This window comes from Nyctibius grandis, chromosome 1 (genome assembly GCF_013368605.1).
Source record: "Nyctibius grandis isolate bNycGra1 chromosome 1, bNycGra1.pri, whole genome shotgun sequence".
Taxonomy (NCBI): Eukaryota; Metazoa; Chordata; class Aves; order Nyctibiiformes; family Nyctibiidae; genus Nyctibius; species Nyctibius grandis.
The window spans coordinates 60,678,786-60,693,665 of NC_090658.1; the positions used below are offsets into that span (position 1 = coordinate 60,678,786).

General features: G+C 40.0%; 1 protein-coding gene across 2 annotated transcripts in view; it reads left to right on the forward strand.

The window, feature by feature from the left end:
* The window catches only part of ARID1B (AT-rich interaction domain 1B), a 341,543-nt gene that overhangs the window by 91,787 nt on the left and 234,876 nt on the right, over positions 1-14,880 (forward strand). For both annotated transcript variants that reach the window (XM_068408105.1, XM_068408190.1), the window contains exon 4: positions 10,645-10,755. In XM_068408105.1, the coding sequence (XP_068264206.1) occupies positions 10,645-10,755 (111 nt within the window). The remainder of the gene's footprint in view (positions 1-10,644; positions 10,756-14,880) is intronic.

Below are 14,880 nucleotides of genomic sequence, written 5' to 3' on the forward strand. Positions count from 1 at the left end.
CGGGCAATGTCCCACGTCCATAACAAAAATCTCTGCAAAGCATTCTAGTGCAAAAGGTGGGGATGCTGAATCATTTTTTCAAACAAAAAACTTCAGTACTTATAAATAAATCATCCTGAAAGGAAACATTTTTCATCTCAACTACAAAAACCGTGTAAAATCTGTCATGAATTTAGTATGTTATGCTTAGAGAAAAATCTTTTTAATGAGTTTAAAAATACAGTAAGAGACATGTGTTCAAATGTATTTCTGAAAGTTCCCAAAACAGTGGTTTGGCTTTGATCCACAAAGTATTATTATTGTTGTTGTTATGATGGTGGTATTTAAAGTTTCTAAATTCTGACTTCTCTCAGTATTTAAATCACAGAAGGTTAATTAAAGCAGTTCTTTATTTTGCGATTGCTTGGGAATATTAACCTCACAAAGCCTGCATTAAATCAGTGAAGTGATAGAATTCCATTTGCTTTATAAAATAACTCTACAAGAGCAAAGAAAAAGCCATTTATAGTACAGTGCCATTAATTGCTTGGCATTTAGATATTAGCGTAGGAGTCAATTAATTAACTTGATAGTAAAACTGTTGGAATGCAGGCTGATAAAAACTATTTTGTTTTAGGAGATTAGTGATCATAACTATTGTTGCTCTCCTTACCACTCTCCTTATTACTCAATGATGATTTTCTTTTACTGTTATTCTGAGAGCAAAATTAATATCCCAGAAATAATTTTATCCGTACCTTTGAAATTTAGCAGTAAGTTAAACAGAAGAGTGAGTTTATCAAAGGGTATCTGATCATGTAATGGTATTTTACTTTATGATCCATTAATCTGATGGCTGTTGATAGACAAAGTTGTCTGCACAAATGTTTTAGAATATAAATGCACAAATCCTGTTTTAAGAAAAATTTTTAAATGCAAATAGTATAGTACTATGAATTAAGTGATAAAGTTGTAAACTCTGAAAAGTACTAATAAATCTGAGTGGTATTTTTATTTGGGGTTTTTTTGGTTTTTTTTTTTTGGTTCTGTATGAGCAGTATATATTCCAAATTTTAGTGGTCTTGTAAATTACACTCCATGGCCTGTTGCAGTGCAGCAGTATTCTCTTATGGCCTTTAAATTAACACACATTATGTTCCTCAGAGGTCGGGAAAATAAGTTCGTTAATATTTCCTGGCATAAAATTTACCACTGTATTTTTTTTGTCTGCCTATATTTTCTTTAATAATTGAAGATGTTCGGTGTACATATATTTAGTTTTATTTTCAATATTTTGAATTGGAGTTTGTTGTTAAGACAATGTATTATCTGAATATAGGTCAGCATATATTTTATATGTATTCATTATCCTTTCCAGTATTTCTCTTTTACTGCTTTTCTCTTCTACTGTAGTAGAATTTAGAATAGATTTTTGGAGCGTGCAGCTGAAATCTTACAGGGTGTTTTATCTGTTGCGGTCAGATATGGACAACAAAGAATGAAATAGCAAATCAAAGTAAATAAGATACCACTTAAAAAACAAGTTTACCTTTACATTGACAAAACTGCTTGGTGTTTTTGTTGTTGGAGAGAAGAGAACAACTGTTGGTCTCAGTGAGCTGTCCCCCAATAAATCACACTCTGCAAGAGCACAGCTTCTCTCTTCACATCTTCCTCACACTTCACCCTGGTTGCCAACTACCCGTCTTAGTTATCTTCCACATACATGTTTTTAGGTAGAAAATTAAATAACTAGCTATATGTGTTTGATTTTTGTGTGTCTGCTTACAGAATTCATAAAGATCATGCTCCTTCGCCCTCACAGAAAATGAGAGATCTATTGTTGCTTTATTACTTAGCCGTCTTTTACCAACTTCTAATGAAAGTCACTGTTTTTTTGTTGCTGTATTAAAGAATAGTCAGTGGTCTGGTCTCAGATTTTTTAAATTTTCACCACTTGCTTTTGCTCGTTCTCTACCCACTTCTACCCTCCTCCTGCTGTTCCCAACACCAACCCAGCTGGGAATACTTTCTTTCCAAAAAGTCATGGTTGTGGTGATGGTGGTGAAGACTTTTCTACCTCAAAGATTAAAGAAATTGTTTGCTGCTGTTGGTTTAAACTGTTGTATTGTGAAGTCAATTGAATTGCTTCTGCTGCTGGGTGCTTCCTTCTGTAAATTATTGTTCTCTTTCTGTAAATTATTGTTCTTTCCACTCCTTGAACCAAGATATTTTTCCACGTGGTGGGCTGGTTGTAAAGATCGTTGCACAGATACTCTGTGTCTTCACAGACTGCAGAGAAAGAGAGGATGGTAATGCAGCTAATTCTCTACCTCCAGTAGGCCCAAATGTAACACGCTAACCCTCTCATATACCGAAAAATCAAGTTAACCAAAACAGTAGAGTCCAGACAAGAAAACCTTCTTTACCAAAATTATTACAGACTTCTTTGCATCTGAACTTCAATTCCTTCTCCTATGATTCTGCTGTTGATAGAATAGCAGGTAAACCTCATTTCAATAATTTCTTTTAAGAGACCTCCATGGTGGAGTATTAAGGAATAAATTAACAGGTGTCACCGGACTGTGATGTAAACGTTGTCTATAACATAACATAACATAGCTTTATATAGGGGGGGGGCGGGGGGGAAAGAAAACACACAAAACAAGCCTCACCCTTCTGGGTTCTTTTAATGCGACCTCAGTGATGTTTTGGGTGTTGCTTGCCACTCTTCCTCACAGGTCTGTGGGTTTTCATGAGCCTTTAGATGAAGTCCTGGCTTTTACCTCGAAGGACAGTTACAGACGTGCCCCTAAGAAAACGCTGAAGAAATGTTTCCTGGTCTCAAGTGAGGAAGTCTCATCCTTGGGTACCCAGCTCGATTAGCCTAGAGGTAGCAGCTGCTCTCGGTGCAGCTTTTCTCTTTATTCTGTAAGCTGGCTTCAGGCTTTCAGCTCTGCTGTAAGCTGCGGGCAGTGCTCTGACCTCGTTTCTGCCAGCGAGCCGTATGCTTGGGAGAGCTTCCTCGGCGGCAGCGGGCAGCCTGGGGCAGGCTGCTGCCCTCTGGGCCACGGAGCCCCCCAGCTCCCCAGTTCTGCAGCAGCCGAGCTGAAAGAAATGGCAGGTTTTAAATCCTACCCCTCTCCTGCGTTTCGTCAGGTTTAGCTCTTTCTTCGGGGTGCAGAGCTGTTTCTCAGCCAAGCTTCGCATCTTGGGTTTGCTGAAGAGATGTGTTCCTCCCGGAGTTTTAGGAAGGACTAGAGTGGCAGGGCAGGACGCTGGATGGCACAAAATCTGTAAGTCATCACATTAATGTGGTAGTCTGTCCCAAGTAACTATAAAGAATAGGACATGTAAAAGCTGCCAGGGCTTGCTTGCTTGCTTGCTTGCTTCCTTCCTTCCTTCCTTCTTTTTCTCTCTCTTTTTTTTTTAATATAGCTTTGTCAGTGAAAGGATGGGCAGGGAGAGGAAGGAGTGGGTGTAGAAAATGAAAGCGTGGTTGGACTGCCCAGCCTTGTAGGGTTTTTTAGGAAAAGTCCAAAATTCATGGAAATAAAATGCTTGTTTTACCCCTTATTTCCAAGTGATATTTCTCAGATTACCGCTTCAGGTTCTCTCTCATCTCTTCATTCACGCTGGAACTTTACATCTGTAGAACAAAGAAACTACCTTTTTTGCCTGTAAATGAAGAACTGGCAGCTGTTTATCAGGCTGTGCAATGTGCAACAGTCACATTTTAATACAAACATCAAACTCGCCTGTTTTTTTCATGTGGCATGTATGAGAACAGAAAATTAGAAGTGTCTTGTTTCTGATTAAATACACTATTGATATGCTCTGTGATCCATGGAATGCAATAGTGGCGGAAAGAGAATCGTAAGATAAGGGTTTCTGAGAATGATTTGTTCTTGGAGCTGTTCCTGCTTCACTTGCTTAACGTGGCTGCTGGAGGCCATATAGATGAGACACGTGAAAATGGACTAGAGTGTTTAGGAAGAGAGACCCTTTTCTCTTGTTAGTTGGCTCAGGTACCTGGTATGTGACTAGAAGCTATGCTGTCCAAACAATGTTCTTCCTGTAAGATCTGGGGGACTTCTTCTCACCCCATCTGCATTTAAAATGCTTTCAGTGTACTCTGCAGGGGAAAACCTTCTCTAGTAAGGTAGTCTGTGTTTCTAATACATTCCTGAGAGTTTTGATGGACTGAGCCTTAATAATATATTTGCTTACCTAAGTTAACTATCTTTTGCATAAACTGCTGCCTGCTACGCAAAGTATATTTTTTCCTTCCCGCTCCGGTGTCTTAAGACTTAACTTAGTTGTCATTCTGTGACAACTGGGATCCTGAACGGAGAAAATGGTGCTCCCATTGTAGATTTTTTTTTTTTAATTAGCTTAAAAAAGAGATCTAGGAAATAGTAAGTTTTAGAATGAAACTGCAGATATCTTGGAAGGGAAGGTATTAATAGCATTGAAGAAGATGATGAGATGTCTTACTGACAATGACTGGTCTACACCTGAGGCATTCAAACTGGCAGGTTTTCCAGATTTCTTCAGGTACATGGTAGGATTTTTCTCTGAGGAGGTAGGTATGATTTCTGGATAAATTATCTCCTTTTGGAAAAGGAAAGAACTGTTTTGCTTTGGCACTTCTCCAAAGCTCTTGACTCCCTTTAGTACCTGTAATGAAGATGAAGACCAAAATTAACTTGGTAAGGCAAAGTATGATCTTTGTTTCTGAGGGCACAATCCTGCCCTGGCTTGGCTGCAGGGAAATGATAACCACCTGAAAGAAGAGCAGTTGCTGCTTGCCAGCCCCATGGAAGCAACAGTCAACAAACAGCATCAGCATGTTGAGGTGGATGCCAGCCTGTTGCTTGCCATACTTCAGGACAGCTGCTTTCCTTGTCTTCATTCAGATTTCCATGGTGGTGGTAGGGGGTTGGCTTGAAATGATTTACATATTCTGGTTATAAGCAGGGTTTATTCACTTTGTCATGTAAACACAGTCTAGCATGTTGAAGAGGATTCCCAGACTGTACTGGTAACCCACCTCCGGTGGTTAGCACTCTCTTTTTTTTTGTTTGTTTGTTTTTTGGTTTTGTTGGCATAATGAGTGCTGGGACCTACCAAACAATTTTTTCCTGCAATCACTTGTTTCTTTTGTGCAGTAAGAGACTTGCTTGCTGGTTTGTGCACAATGCTCTCCAGCTGCAAGATAGCAATTTCCTTTTCTTCAAGGCTTTAGGGTTTTGTATTTGGTTTGTTTTTTTTCATTTCTGATTCAGAAAATTCAAGATGTATATATGCATTTCTTCTTGACCCGGGATCTTCTGCAGGAGTCCATCTACATCCCTCAGGACCTCTGCAGACCATCTGCCCAGGATTCTCTGCTCTTTTGTCCTTAGTGAATCGTTCCCCACAGGGCTGCATTCTGCTGTCTGCTCGCGTGAGACTCAGTGTTGCCTGTGCCCCTGGGCATAACATTTTTTCTGAGTGCAGCCTTACCTACAATATCCCTCTAACAGGTTGGCTGTCCCTTGTTGTCTGTTTTGTGCTGCCAGAGAGTGTACAACTTGAGAGGTGACATGTTAGGTATTAAGGTTGGGCTAGAAGTTGGCTATATAGGGATATGTCACCATTATGGTCAGTATTTATTTTTTTCTTATTATAGCTTTTTACTGCAGAAGGTGGAAAGAGGGGAAGTGTGTTGCTATGTATTTACCTACACAGAACGAACGGATACTTGTCTAAGTAATAACAAGGAATGTCCTTCTATAGCCCCTAATGCATCACTTACCTTCTTTCTCTTCCATTATATCCCTTCAGAGATAAGTAAAATAAGATTATATTATAGGGCTTATGCTCCTCTTGGCTGCTGCGCTGGGTCCTGACTTCCATTCTCAAGTGGTCTGGGAAAAAAAAAAAATTAACATTTGCTTTCAATTTTGCTGTTGTCACATTGCTGTAGAATTCACTGCTCTCACACTTGAACTCTTCGAAAGATTAACCAACTGAATCAAAAACATAAACTAAAATAGTTTTTAATGAGTTTTTCAAATTGAAGTCTAGTATACTATTTTCCGTAAATTATTTTCCTTCTACTTAACCATCATGGTACTGATCTTCCTGGGTGGTCATGTTATCCCTCTGAAATTTGCTGCAGTAGAAGTGGATGAAGCCTGAATGATGTTTCTCACCCAGCCCTTCTTTAAATGTGGTTTCCACCAAACTTTAACGTTTTCACTATGCTTTCATTTTCCATTAAAAATAATTGAAACTATTTAATAATTAGATCTTATCTTCTTTGGTAGAACTTAGAACAAACATGCATTTCATCTACATGGTTTCAAGCATTATCAGCACGATATTCATTCAGGTTTGCAGAGAACATCTAAATGTGGACAAACTTACTTGTTTTAAACTAGGTCCAGCTAGAGAATGAAAGCATTATGCTAATTAGCATTGCACATAAAAAGGGAAGAGGTTCTCTATGTCTGGCCTGCTCCAGTGGGTTGGAGTGCAGGTGACTTAGGCTGCAGTTTTGTGGCTGATGGAGCCGGGCTCATGGCTGGCTGCTGCCGAAGGAGGGAAATTTCCTTCCTCTCTTTGCTCACCCAGCTCTTCCCCCAAGGCCAGCTCTACTCAGTAATCCATGATAAAGCTGAGCAGAAAGGGGTTACTTTTCTGGCAAGTTCTAAGTTGCACCATTTCACAAAGTGGTCTAATAAAGACCACTAGCACAAACTGAGGGTGCATGTGGTTGCTTTAACCCTCTGTGTTAGGGAAATCCCACACCAGAATTGGAGACTTTAAAAGTGTGTAAGATGGATGCAGTAACAGAGAATAAGAGGGAAGAAAAGATCCCATTTCCTCTCTTACTCCTCAGACTACACAAATCTTGAGCTCTATACACCACAATTTGCAGAGCAAGCTAAAAGTGTAGGTGAACATGAGGTAAATAACTAGTCCTGGCTCTGTGGATGATAAGCAATTGGTTGTTGTTATTATTACCCAAATATAATAGTTGTATACAGATTGATTTCTGAACAGCTTACCCAATACATAGGTTTTAGGCTGTGTATATATATAGTCATAGTCCCCCTCCCCGTTTTTTTTGGTCTACCTGTTTCACAGTATAAATGTTTTTTGAAAAGTCTAAAAAGTCTAGACTTCAGCTGTTTTGAGTATATGTTTGACTTGCTGATTATTTGTCCCTGTGCCTTTTCTGAAATCTGATGGGGAAACCCTGCTTTTAGTTATTTTACAACTTTGTTGACAGTTTGTGCTGTAACAGCTATGATATGATTGGGTTTGTGCCAAGTTGGGAAGTTCTGAGTGGAAACTTGTAGCCTTCTGTTTATAAAAGCCTGGATTTCTCTCTTACGCACATGCTCCTCTTCTATGGGAGGAAGGATTTTCTGTGATTCATAAAAAATCATAAGCTTTGTTTTGAAAGCTGATGTAATTGATGGATGAAATATTGTGAGTCAAAAGAAAAAAATCAGGGATCCCAGGAGAAGACTGAGCCCCAGTATCAATGGGGGGCTTCTCAGCCATGACTGTAGCACAACACGTGGTAACATGTTCTTCTTTCCCTTATGTTCCCTCTGTTCGGTCCCCGATAAATCCATTCCTAGATGCTAGAAAGAAAAATGACCTTTCAGAACTGAAAGTGAGAATTGCCAATTCCGTGTATTTCTTCAGCAACGGACAATTTACCCTGATACTTCTGTCCTTATTTCTTATTTATCGCTCAAAATCTGTTGTCTCTATTCTGTAATATGCTGTATGTTAACAAAATTTCCTAATGCAGAACTGAAGAAAGGCAGTAGGGATTTTCTCTCCTCCATTTTTCGGTGAAAATGACACTAAGCACTATTTTGGTTATGAAGCCAACCTCTTAGTGAAACACGCTATTATTTAATCGTCATTGTGTTTAGTACATAAATGGACTGTTTTTATTGGACGATGCATATGTATAAACACATAAAATTATACACACAGCCCCATGCATATTTCATCTGGGAGATTCCCATGCCTGCAACGCACTGAGAGCAAACTGATTCTTCACTTCTCAAGAGCCGCTTTCCAAGTTCCCAGTGATCCAAGTATCTAAATGGATTTACAGAGAAATAAGAAAGAGTATGTGATCTCAGTCCCATTTGGATTGCACAGGTATCTGCATCATAACAAACACGGATGTCTGCAGTCTTTGCTTTCAAACCTCATCTAGAATTGAGCAAATGGATTATTTTTCCACAGTCATAAAGGAAAGCACTATGAAAATGGTGCATTTAAAAAGACAAAGGGTGTCATGTCTGGGGTTTTTAATGTGCTCTTTAGTGTGTGGAAAGACATTTCATAGATAGTCTTCAAATACCCAGGTAAAAGTAAATTCCATTCAACATGCAGTATTTCTCATGAGAAAACATGCTGCCTCTTCCCTTTCCCGCTCTGGTCCCCCTGGAAATTTCAGTAGGAAGCAAGGTTAAAATCTTGCAAATGTGGGAAAAAACATGCTTGGTACTTTGTAAGGAATCAATGGCTCTTGATTTTTCAAAATATAAAACATGTTTTACTTCCCAGCAAAGTCCTGTAGTGTCTGTCTGGAAAAAGGAACAATTGTGTTTCTAGAATGACGTCTCCTAAATTGAATATTCCATTTATCCTTTTTCACCACTCTTGGTATTTCTGGGTGTTTTGTTGTTGTTGTTGTTTTAACAAGTGGTTCTTATTTGGTGTATTTTTTTAAGAATTAGGAAGAAGAGAGTCGAACGCTGAACTGGAAGTTGAAATCTGGGGTTGCTGGGTTTATTACAGATGCCTACGCAGTGACAACCCCTGGCGTGGCTGTGCGTGAGAGAGCGTGTGTGTGTGCGCGCGTTTTTAAATAAAAAGGAAAGCAGAGGTTTGCTCATTTGTTTGCCTATTGTGAAGCTGTCCTGCACCTTTCTGCTCCTTTGTACTGGGGTGAGGGCTGCTGAATGGAGGCCTTGTGCCATTTGTTGATTTTAAACCTCACTGTTAATCCACAGGAACCTGCTGGTGTGCACAGCAGGAGAGCTGTGTGACAAGTGGAAATCTGGGCGGGGGGGAGCACGGGGGGTCACAGGGGATAATAATCATTCAGCCATCAGCCTTTGTCACCCTTAAGCCTAATTGTTACCCTCTGCTGGTAACCACATTGAAGTGCTGGCCTTTTAAGTGTTTCTTGATTTTACTTGGCACAGGCTTAGGGATAGGGTCGTTTATTGATGGGTTTACATCATATCAGGTTTGCTGGGGTTTGTTTTATTAGCCCCGTTGAATTTTCTGCGTCCCTTAAATTAGTTGGGGAGAGTCCAAAGTGATGGAAGGGGCTGAATGGGAACGGTACGGTTGTTAACAAATTTTCCTCTGTCAGGGGCAGGGCTAAAAACAGAGACAGAAAGCTTTCCTGCTCTGCAAGCCAGCTGCCTCACGGAGTCCGTGCATGAGCCGTAACTCTGTGATACGGACGCTCGGTTGTCAGAACAGCCCTTCACAAGCAGAAGCAAGGTGATGTTCAGGCTGCAGTGGGGTGGGGCAGAGGACAGCATCCCCTGCCCCTTCGTGCCAGGGGTGCATGCGTGCTTTCAGGTAGGTGTCAAAACTGAAGGTGTGAGGGTGGCTGAAGCAAATTGAACTGGTAATAAACTCGTGAGGGCAAGAGGAGAATTAAACCATTTAAAAACAACAAAGACAGACCTTTAAGGTGAGATATCTTTTCTAGCAGTCAGGAACAGGTTCTTCAACTTTCCCTGCCAGTTACACATGCTGAAGTCAGTATTGCACTGTCTGTTGTTTTCCTTGAAGAAGTTAGGGTAGAAGCTGCTATAGTAGTTAAAATGAAGCCTGAATCTAAGGCTTTGCAATGGGCAAGTATCTATACATGTGAAGTAAGCTTGTGTTGTGGGATGGGGGATGGCGCAGGGGAAGTTGTTTCGTTGCTCCCCCTGCCCTTGTTTGTTGGGTGTTGTGTTAGGCCGTTACCTAAGACTGCTTGGGCTTGTATAGGGAGGAAAATCCCCAGGTTGCTGGTACAGTCTTTGGAACTACTCTTGATCAAATACACTTTGCTTCTAACCCGTCGGACACAACGTGCCTCCAGCAGATGCAGCTACTGCGTTGTGTGCTACGACCCGATAGCCAGTGTTTGAAAGTTGTGCCAGTAGTAGTGCTGGTAAATCCAGGGTTGTTACAGGAGTCTGATTACACAGCCTGAGTAAAATCTTATTTTCAAGTCCAGTCTTCCACCTGGCTCAGTACTTTATCAAAACACTTAAGAATACATATCTGAGTAGGATGAATGTTTTGACCACTTCACGCTCACCACTCTTTTACAGTAAAAGGGGGTCATTTATTTAGCAGTTTTGTTTTTGTGTGTCTCCCCATGTTCCAGTGGTATGATTCCCTGCTTGATTGTCTGCATGTCGCTCTGCTCCCTGGATTTCTTTGTGAACAGTGCAGATCATAGTGATACCTGTGTGGGCTTGATACTTCCACCAAGAAGGATTAACTAGTAAAAACATCTGATCAAAAAACCCATCAACATTCAGCTGTTGTATTTTCACCCTTCTGTGATGCGGATTTAGTTGTAATTACTGAGGCAGGTTAATAATTCTGTTACAACTGTTGTTGCAGGACATGTCTCAGGAAGGCTATGGAACCAGATCTCAACCCTCTATGGCCACAGGAAAGCCTAACCATGAAGACTTGAATCTAATCCAGCAAGAAAGACCATCAAGCTTACCAGTAAGAAACTAATGTTTGTTTCAGTATTTTAAATGAAAGCACTTTGCGTAGCATTTCATTGCATCTAGGATGCACAGATGAGAAATATTGAAAGAAGAAATAAACGGGGTTGATCACAAACTGTTTTTAAAAATATGATAATAGACAACTTGTATATGAGTGGCCTTTGCTTAGGCTTGTTCTGGTTCAAAATAGCACTATTTATGCACATGCGTGTTTTGTGTTTGTGCACATGTGTATTTGCATAGAGGAAACGGATTGATTTTTTAGCTTTAGGAATTCCATACTTGCACAAAACAGTCTGGTGAGGAAGAGGCTTTTTTTCTGTCCCCTTTTCAAAGGATTTGTAGATTCTGGTTTAGAATACTGCTGCCTGGAGTTATTTGCTCCAAACCCTGAGCATCAGTAATGAGTTTGACATGTTAATTCTGCTACTGTCTATTACTACAGAAGTGGAGAAGTGGGAATGATAGTGATACTTGAGCTAGGTTGATCTTTTGGTTATGAGATTGTTTTGGACTAACATTTCTTAGCTTTTCTGAGCTCTATGCATTCTGCTATGGGGGAAACAGCACAAATTAATATGCTTTGCAAGGACACTGCAGCTACTTGCATTTTTGAAGGTCTTATTTCACTACCATGGACAAAGTACTCCTTAGCCTTGTTTCTGTGTGCCCCTCGTGGTTTGGGGATTTTCTTGTTTATTGGTAGTAAAACAGCATGAATTTAAACCAACTAGAATATTTTCAGCTTAAACGATGAAAGCTTTCTGTAACCGATGTGACCTCTGGCTTGGAATAATGTATCATAAACATATAGGATATTTCCTGCAGTTTACTGGGTATGTATTCATTTGCAGTTAGCAGAGGCATCTCTCTGAAGAGTTTACCTTATCAAGACACCAAATGTATTTGTGAAATCTGGTAGTATGTTGTATATTTTAACTCTGGTATATGGCACTATTGTCAGTCCCTAAAAATAGGGCAATAAACATCTTCGTAGCATTTTAAAGTTGTATCTTCGGCACCTAGGAGAGTAGATGTGCCCCAGGTTCTTAACATGACGTTTGAGACACGCGTGTCTCAGGAGAAGCTATGGAAGCTGGTGTGAGAAGAGATATCCATTTGCTTTGAACCTAGTATTGCTTTGACGGTTTTTTAGGAAACCTCTTCTAAAAAGACTAATTTCTCTGAACAAGTCTCAGAAATGAATGCTGGCACTTACCTTAAAAATAGTAGCTACTGTGGACATTGAACTGTTTTGGCAACAGTTACCTACTTTAAAAAGCAGTGATATTAAAGGGACTTTTTACCTCCCAGCTTTTCATGAACAGTATTAGAGAGAAGTAAAGTTATCAATTAATGTTCTACTAATTTGACTGTGGTTTTTCTTAACAATTGTCCTACTTTTAATCCATGTCTGTCCTACCTCCATCATCATGATATCTAAGGAGAGTACTGGGTATTGTCTTTGTCCCTGAGTGTTTGGTATATTTAGTAGCTCATTATTATTCTAGATATGAGTAAGCTGGTAGTATTAACAATGAATGTTAACCATTTTGGCCACATATCTTAAACTCTAAGTTGGTCCCAAATGCTGTTATTGAGACACTTTATTACTGAAAAGCTTTGAGAGAGAAGAGAGCACTTCTATACTCAAAAAACCTGCTGTTTGGATATGGGGGGGAATGGGAGATGTTATCATTTTGTATTTGGTTTGGGGTTTTTTTGGTTTGGTTTGGTTTTAAAATTTAAAAACAACTGCAACCCTTCGTATGTGGCAACAAGGCTTTTTTTTTTGGTAGTGTGAGCGAACTCCACATCATCTTAGAAATTAGGAACAATCCATACATTCAAAGTATGGTGAACATGATAAATGCTTAAATATAACTCTATTTGGGTATGGATGGCTTGACCGTATGAATATGATGTTTTTTCCCTGGAGCAAAAGAGTTCTGTATTCGATTTTGGACTGCTTATGAAAACACATGATCGCTATCCCTTGTTTAGTATTGCTAGTTATAGTGCCATTTTGGGATACTAAATAAGGCTTCCTAAGCTTGTTTTCAAGATAATGCTGTTCTTCAGGGTAGTAGTCAGTAAGTTGTCTTTGTACAGTGAAGCTTGAAATGATAGCAGTGGTGTTACACTTTTAATAAAATTTGGTTATGTTTTGTTTCATGGTATTCTGGTATTTATATAGTTTGCCTGTTATCTTTGTATTTCTTAAGGGCATTGTGTAAAATCACAGCAGCTACATAGCAAGCATATACAAGTGTCTAAAAACAACAAAAGAGATGTAATACTAAATGGTGAATGGTGTTCTCTGATGTGCCTTTGAAAAGAGTTTCCCTTTGATGGATTTGAAGAGGAGCTGGCCACTTTCTGCGGCACTGAATGCTGGCTTGTGTCATCCTTTGGGGGAGTTTTTTCAGCAGGTTTGTGTCACAGTAAGCACAGCTAAACAGCTCAATAGTTGTTCCATTTCCTTCACACATTGTATATAAAAGTCCTGGTATGAATGTTCCCATAAAGTTCAAAGCAGACAAATTTGTAATGTGGGTTGGTAACAAATGGCTACAAACAAAATATGGCTTTATTAGCTACTTCTAATGGCCTGTCAGATTCTATACAATGCTTGCCTTCCTTCTCCTAACTGCTCTGATATCTGGAGGGTTTGACCTATGGGTCTCTGACCATGTGGAGTCACTGAGAGCCCAAATGAAAAGTTGCACAGAATAGTGCTCCGAGCACTTTTGTTGGGGTCACAATTAGAAGGAAATCTCAAGCTTTTGAGAAAACATGGGAGTTAGGTACTCTGTGAAGGAAAGGAAGTCATAAACAGAAACTGTTCCCTATTAGAGTGGAAGAATAAAGGAGGAGAGGCCTGAACGAAATTGTCTAGAGAACTGCTACTACAGAATGCATTTATTGAGACTTAAGGGATAATGGCAAAATAGACATTTCTGCTATTGTGAGAAAGCTAGAGCAGACTTACAGGAAAAAGCTTCCAAATGATATATCTGCAAATTTGTTGTTGCAGTAAAGGAGCTTGTGTCAGCAGTAGGCTGTGTGTGTCTATGAAGACTAATCCTTTATTTTGTCTTTAATGAGTAATTTTGTAAACATTCACATTGGATTGTGTTGATAGAATAAAGAGCAGAAAACATAAATTAATTTAATTTTTTTATTGGCAAGAGTATGAAAGTCATTTCAGATAGGCATTGGTGGTGTTTTGCTATTACTTTGATTTCGTTTAATAAGGTCCTTTTTTTGCCCAGTGTCACGTGTGCTTGCTTGAGGTGTGGGGTTACATGGCCTACCCAAGGTTGCCATGCTTTTGAAACACATGTTTCTACTAAATTTTTCTTGTCACAACCTACAGGTGAAGTTCTGCAGCTTCTTGAGCTGTTGTAAGCCAGGGCTGTTGGAGTCCTGCCATGTGCACCACAGTGTGCCAGCTGTGCTGTCCCATCTCCTCCACTGCCACTCCTGGGACTGGCCAGTGGATTTGACTAGGGGAGTCGAACCAGATGAGAAATAATCACTCTCTTTATTTCTGGGTTAGTTTTTGACTGAAAGATTGTGTAATTGCGTGTGCATCACTGGTACCTCAGAGGAGGAGATGGGAATCAGAAGCTGTGATGGGGAAGGGGACCACAGCAGCTTTGATTTTAGCCACATCCTAAAAGACTGTATGATCTTGCTGAAAGGGTTTAAGATGCTGTCATCCTGTCAGCTGAGACATAGTGGCTAGCAGATCCCAGTGTTCACAGTTGGGCCCTGCAGCAGTCACAGAGCCCTAACAGACAGAAGATAGTTCACTACTTCTTGTAACATAAGTTTTCTGCTAGGTTACGTTCCTGAGCTGTTTAACACAGTCAGTGAGTGCAAGCCCAGAAGCGTGAGCATGCACGGCTGGAGGCTGCGGGGAAGATGAGCTTGTGGTGGCCCTCAGCTGCGTCGGTGTACACTGTAGGGAAATCGTGGCCTTAGTCTTCTAACTTAGCCCAGGTTCATCTTGTGTTTACTGGAGGTCATGCAGTGTTGAAGGGGAAAGGTTGTATCTGGAGTTGAGGGGATCAGTGCTTTACGAGGTCGCTCAGAATTCTGAGTTCATGTATTA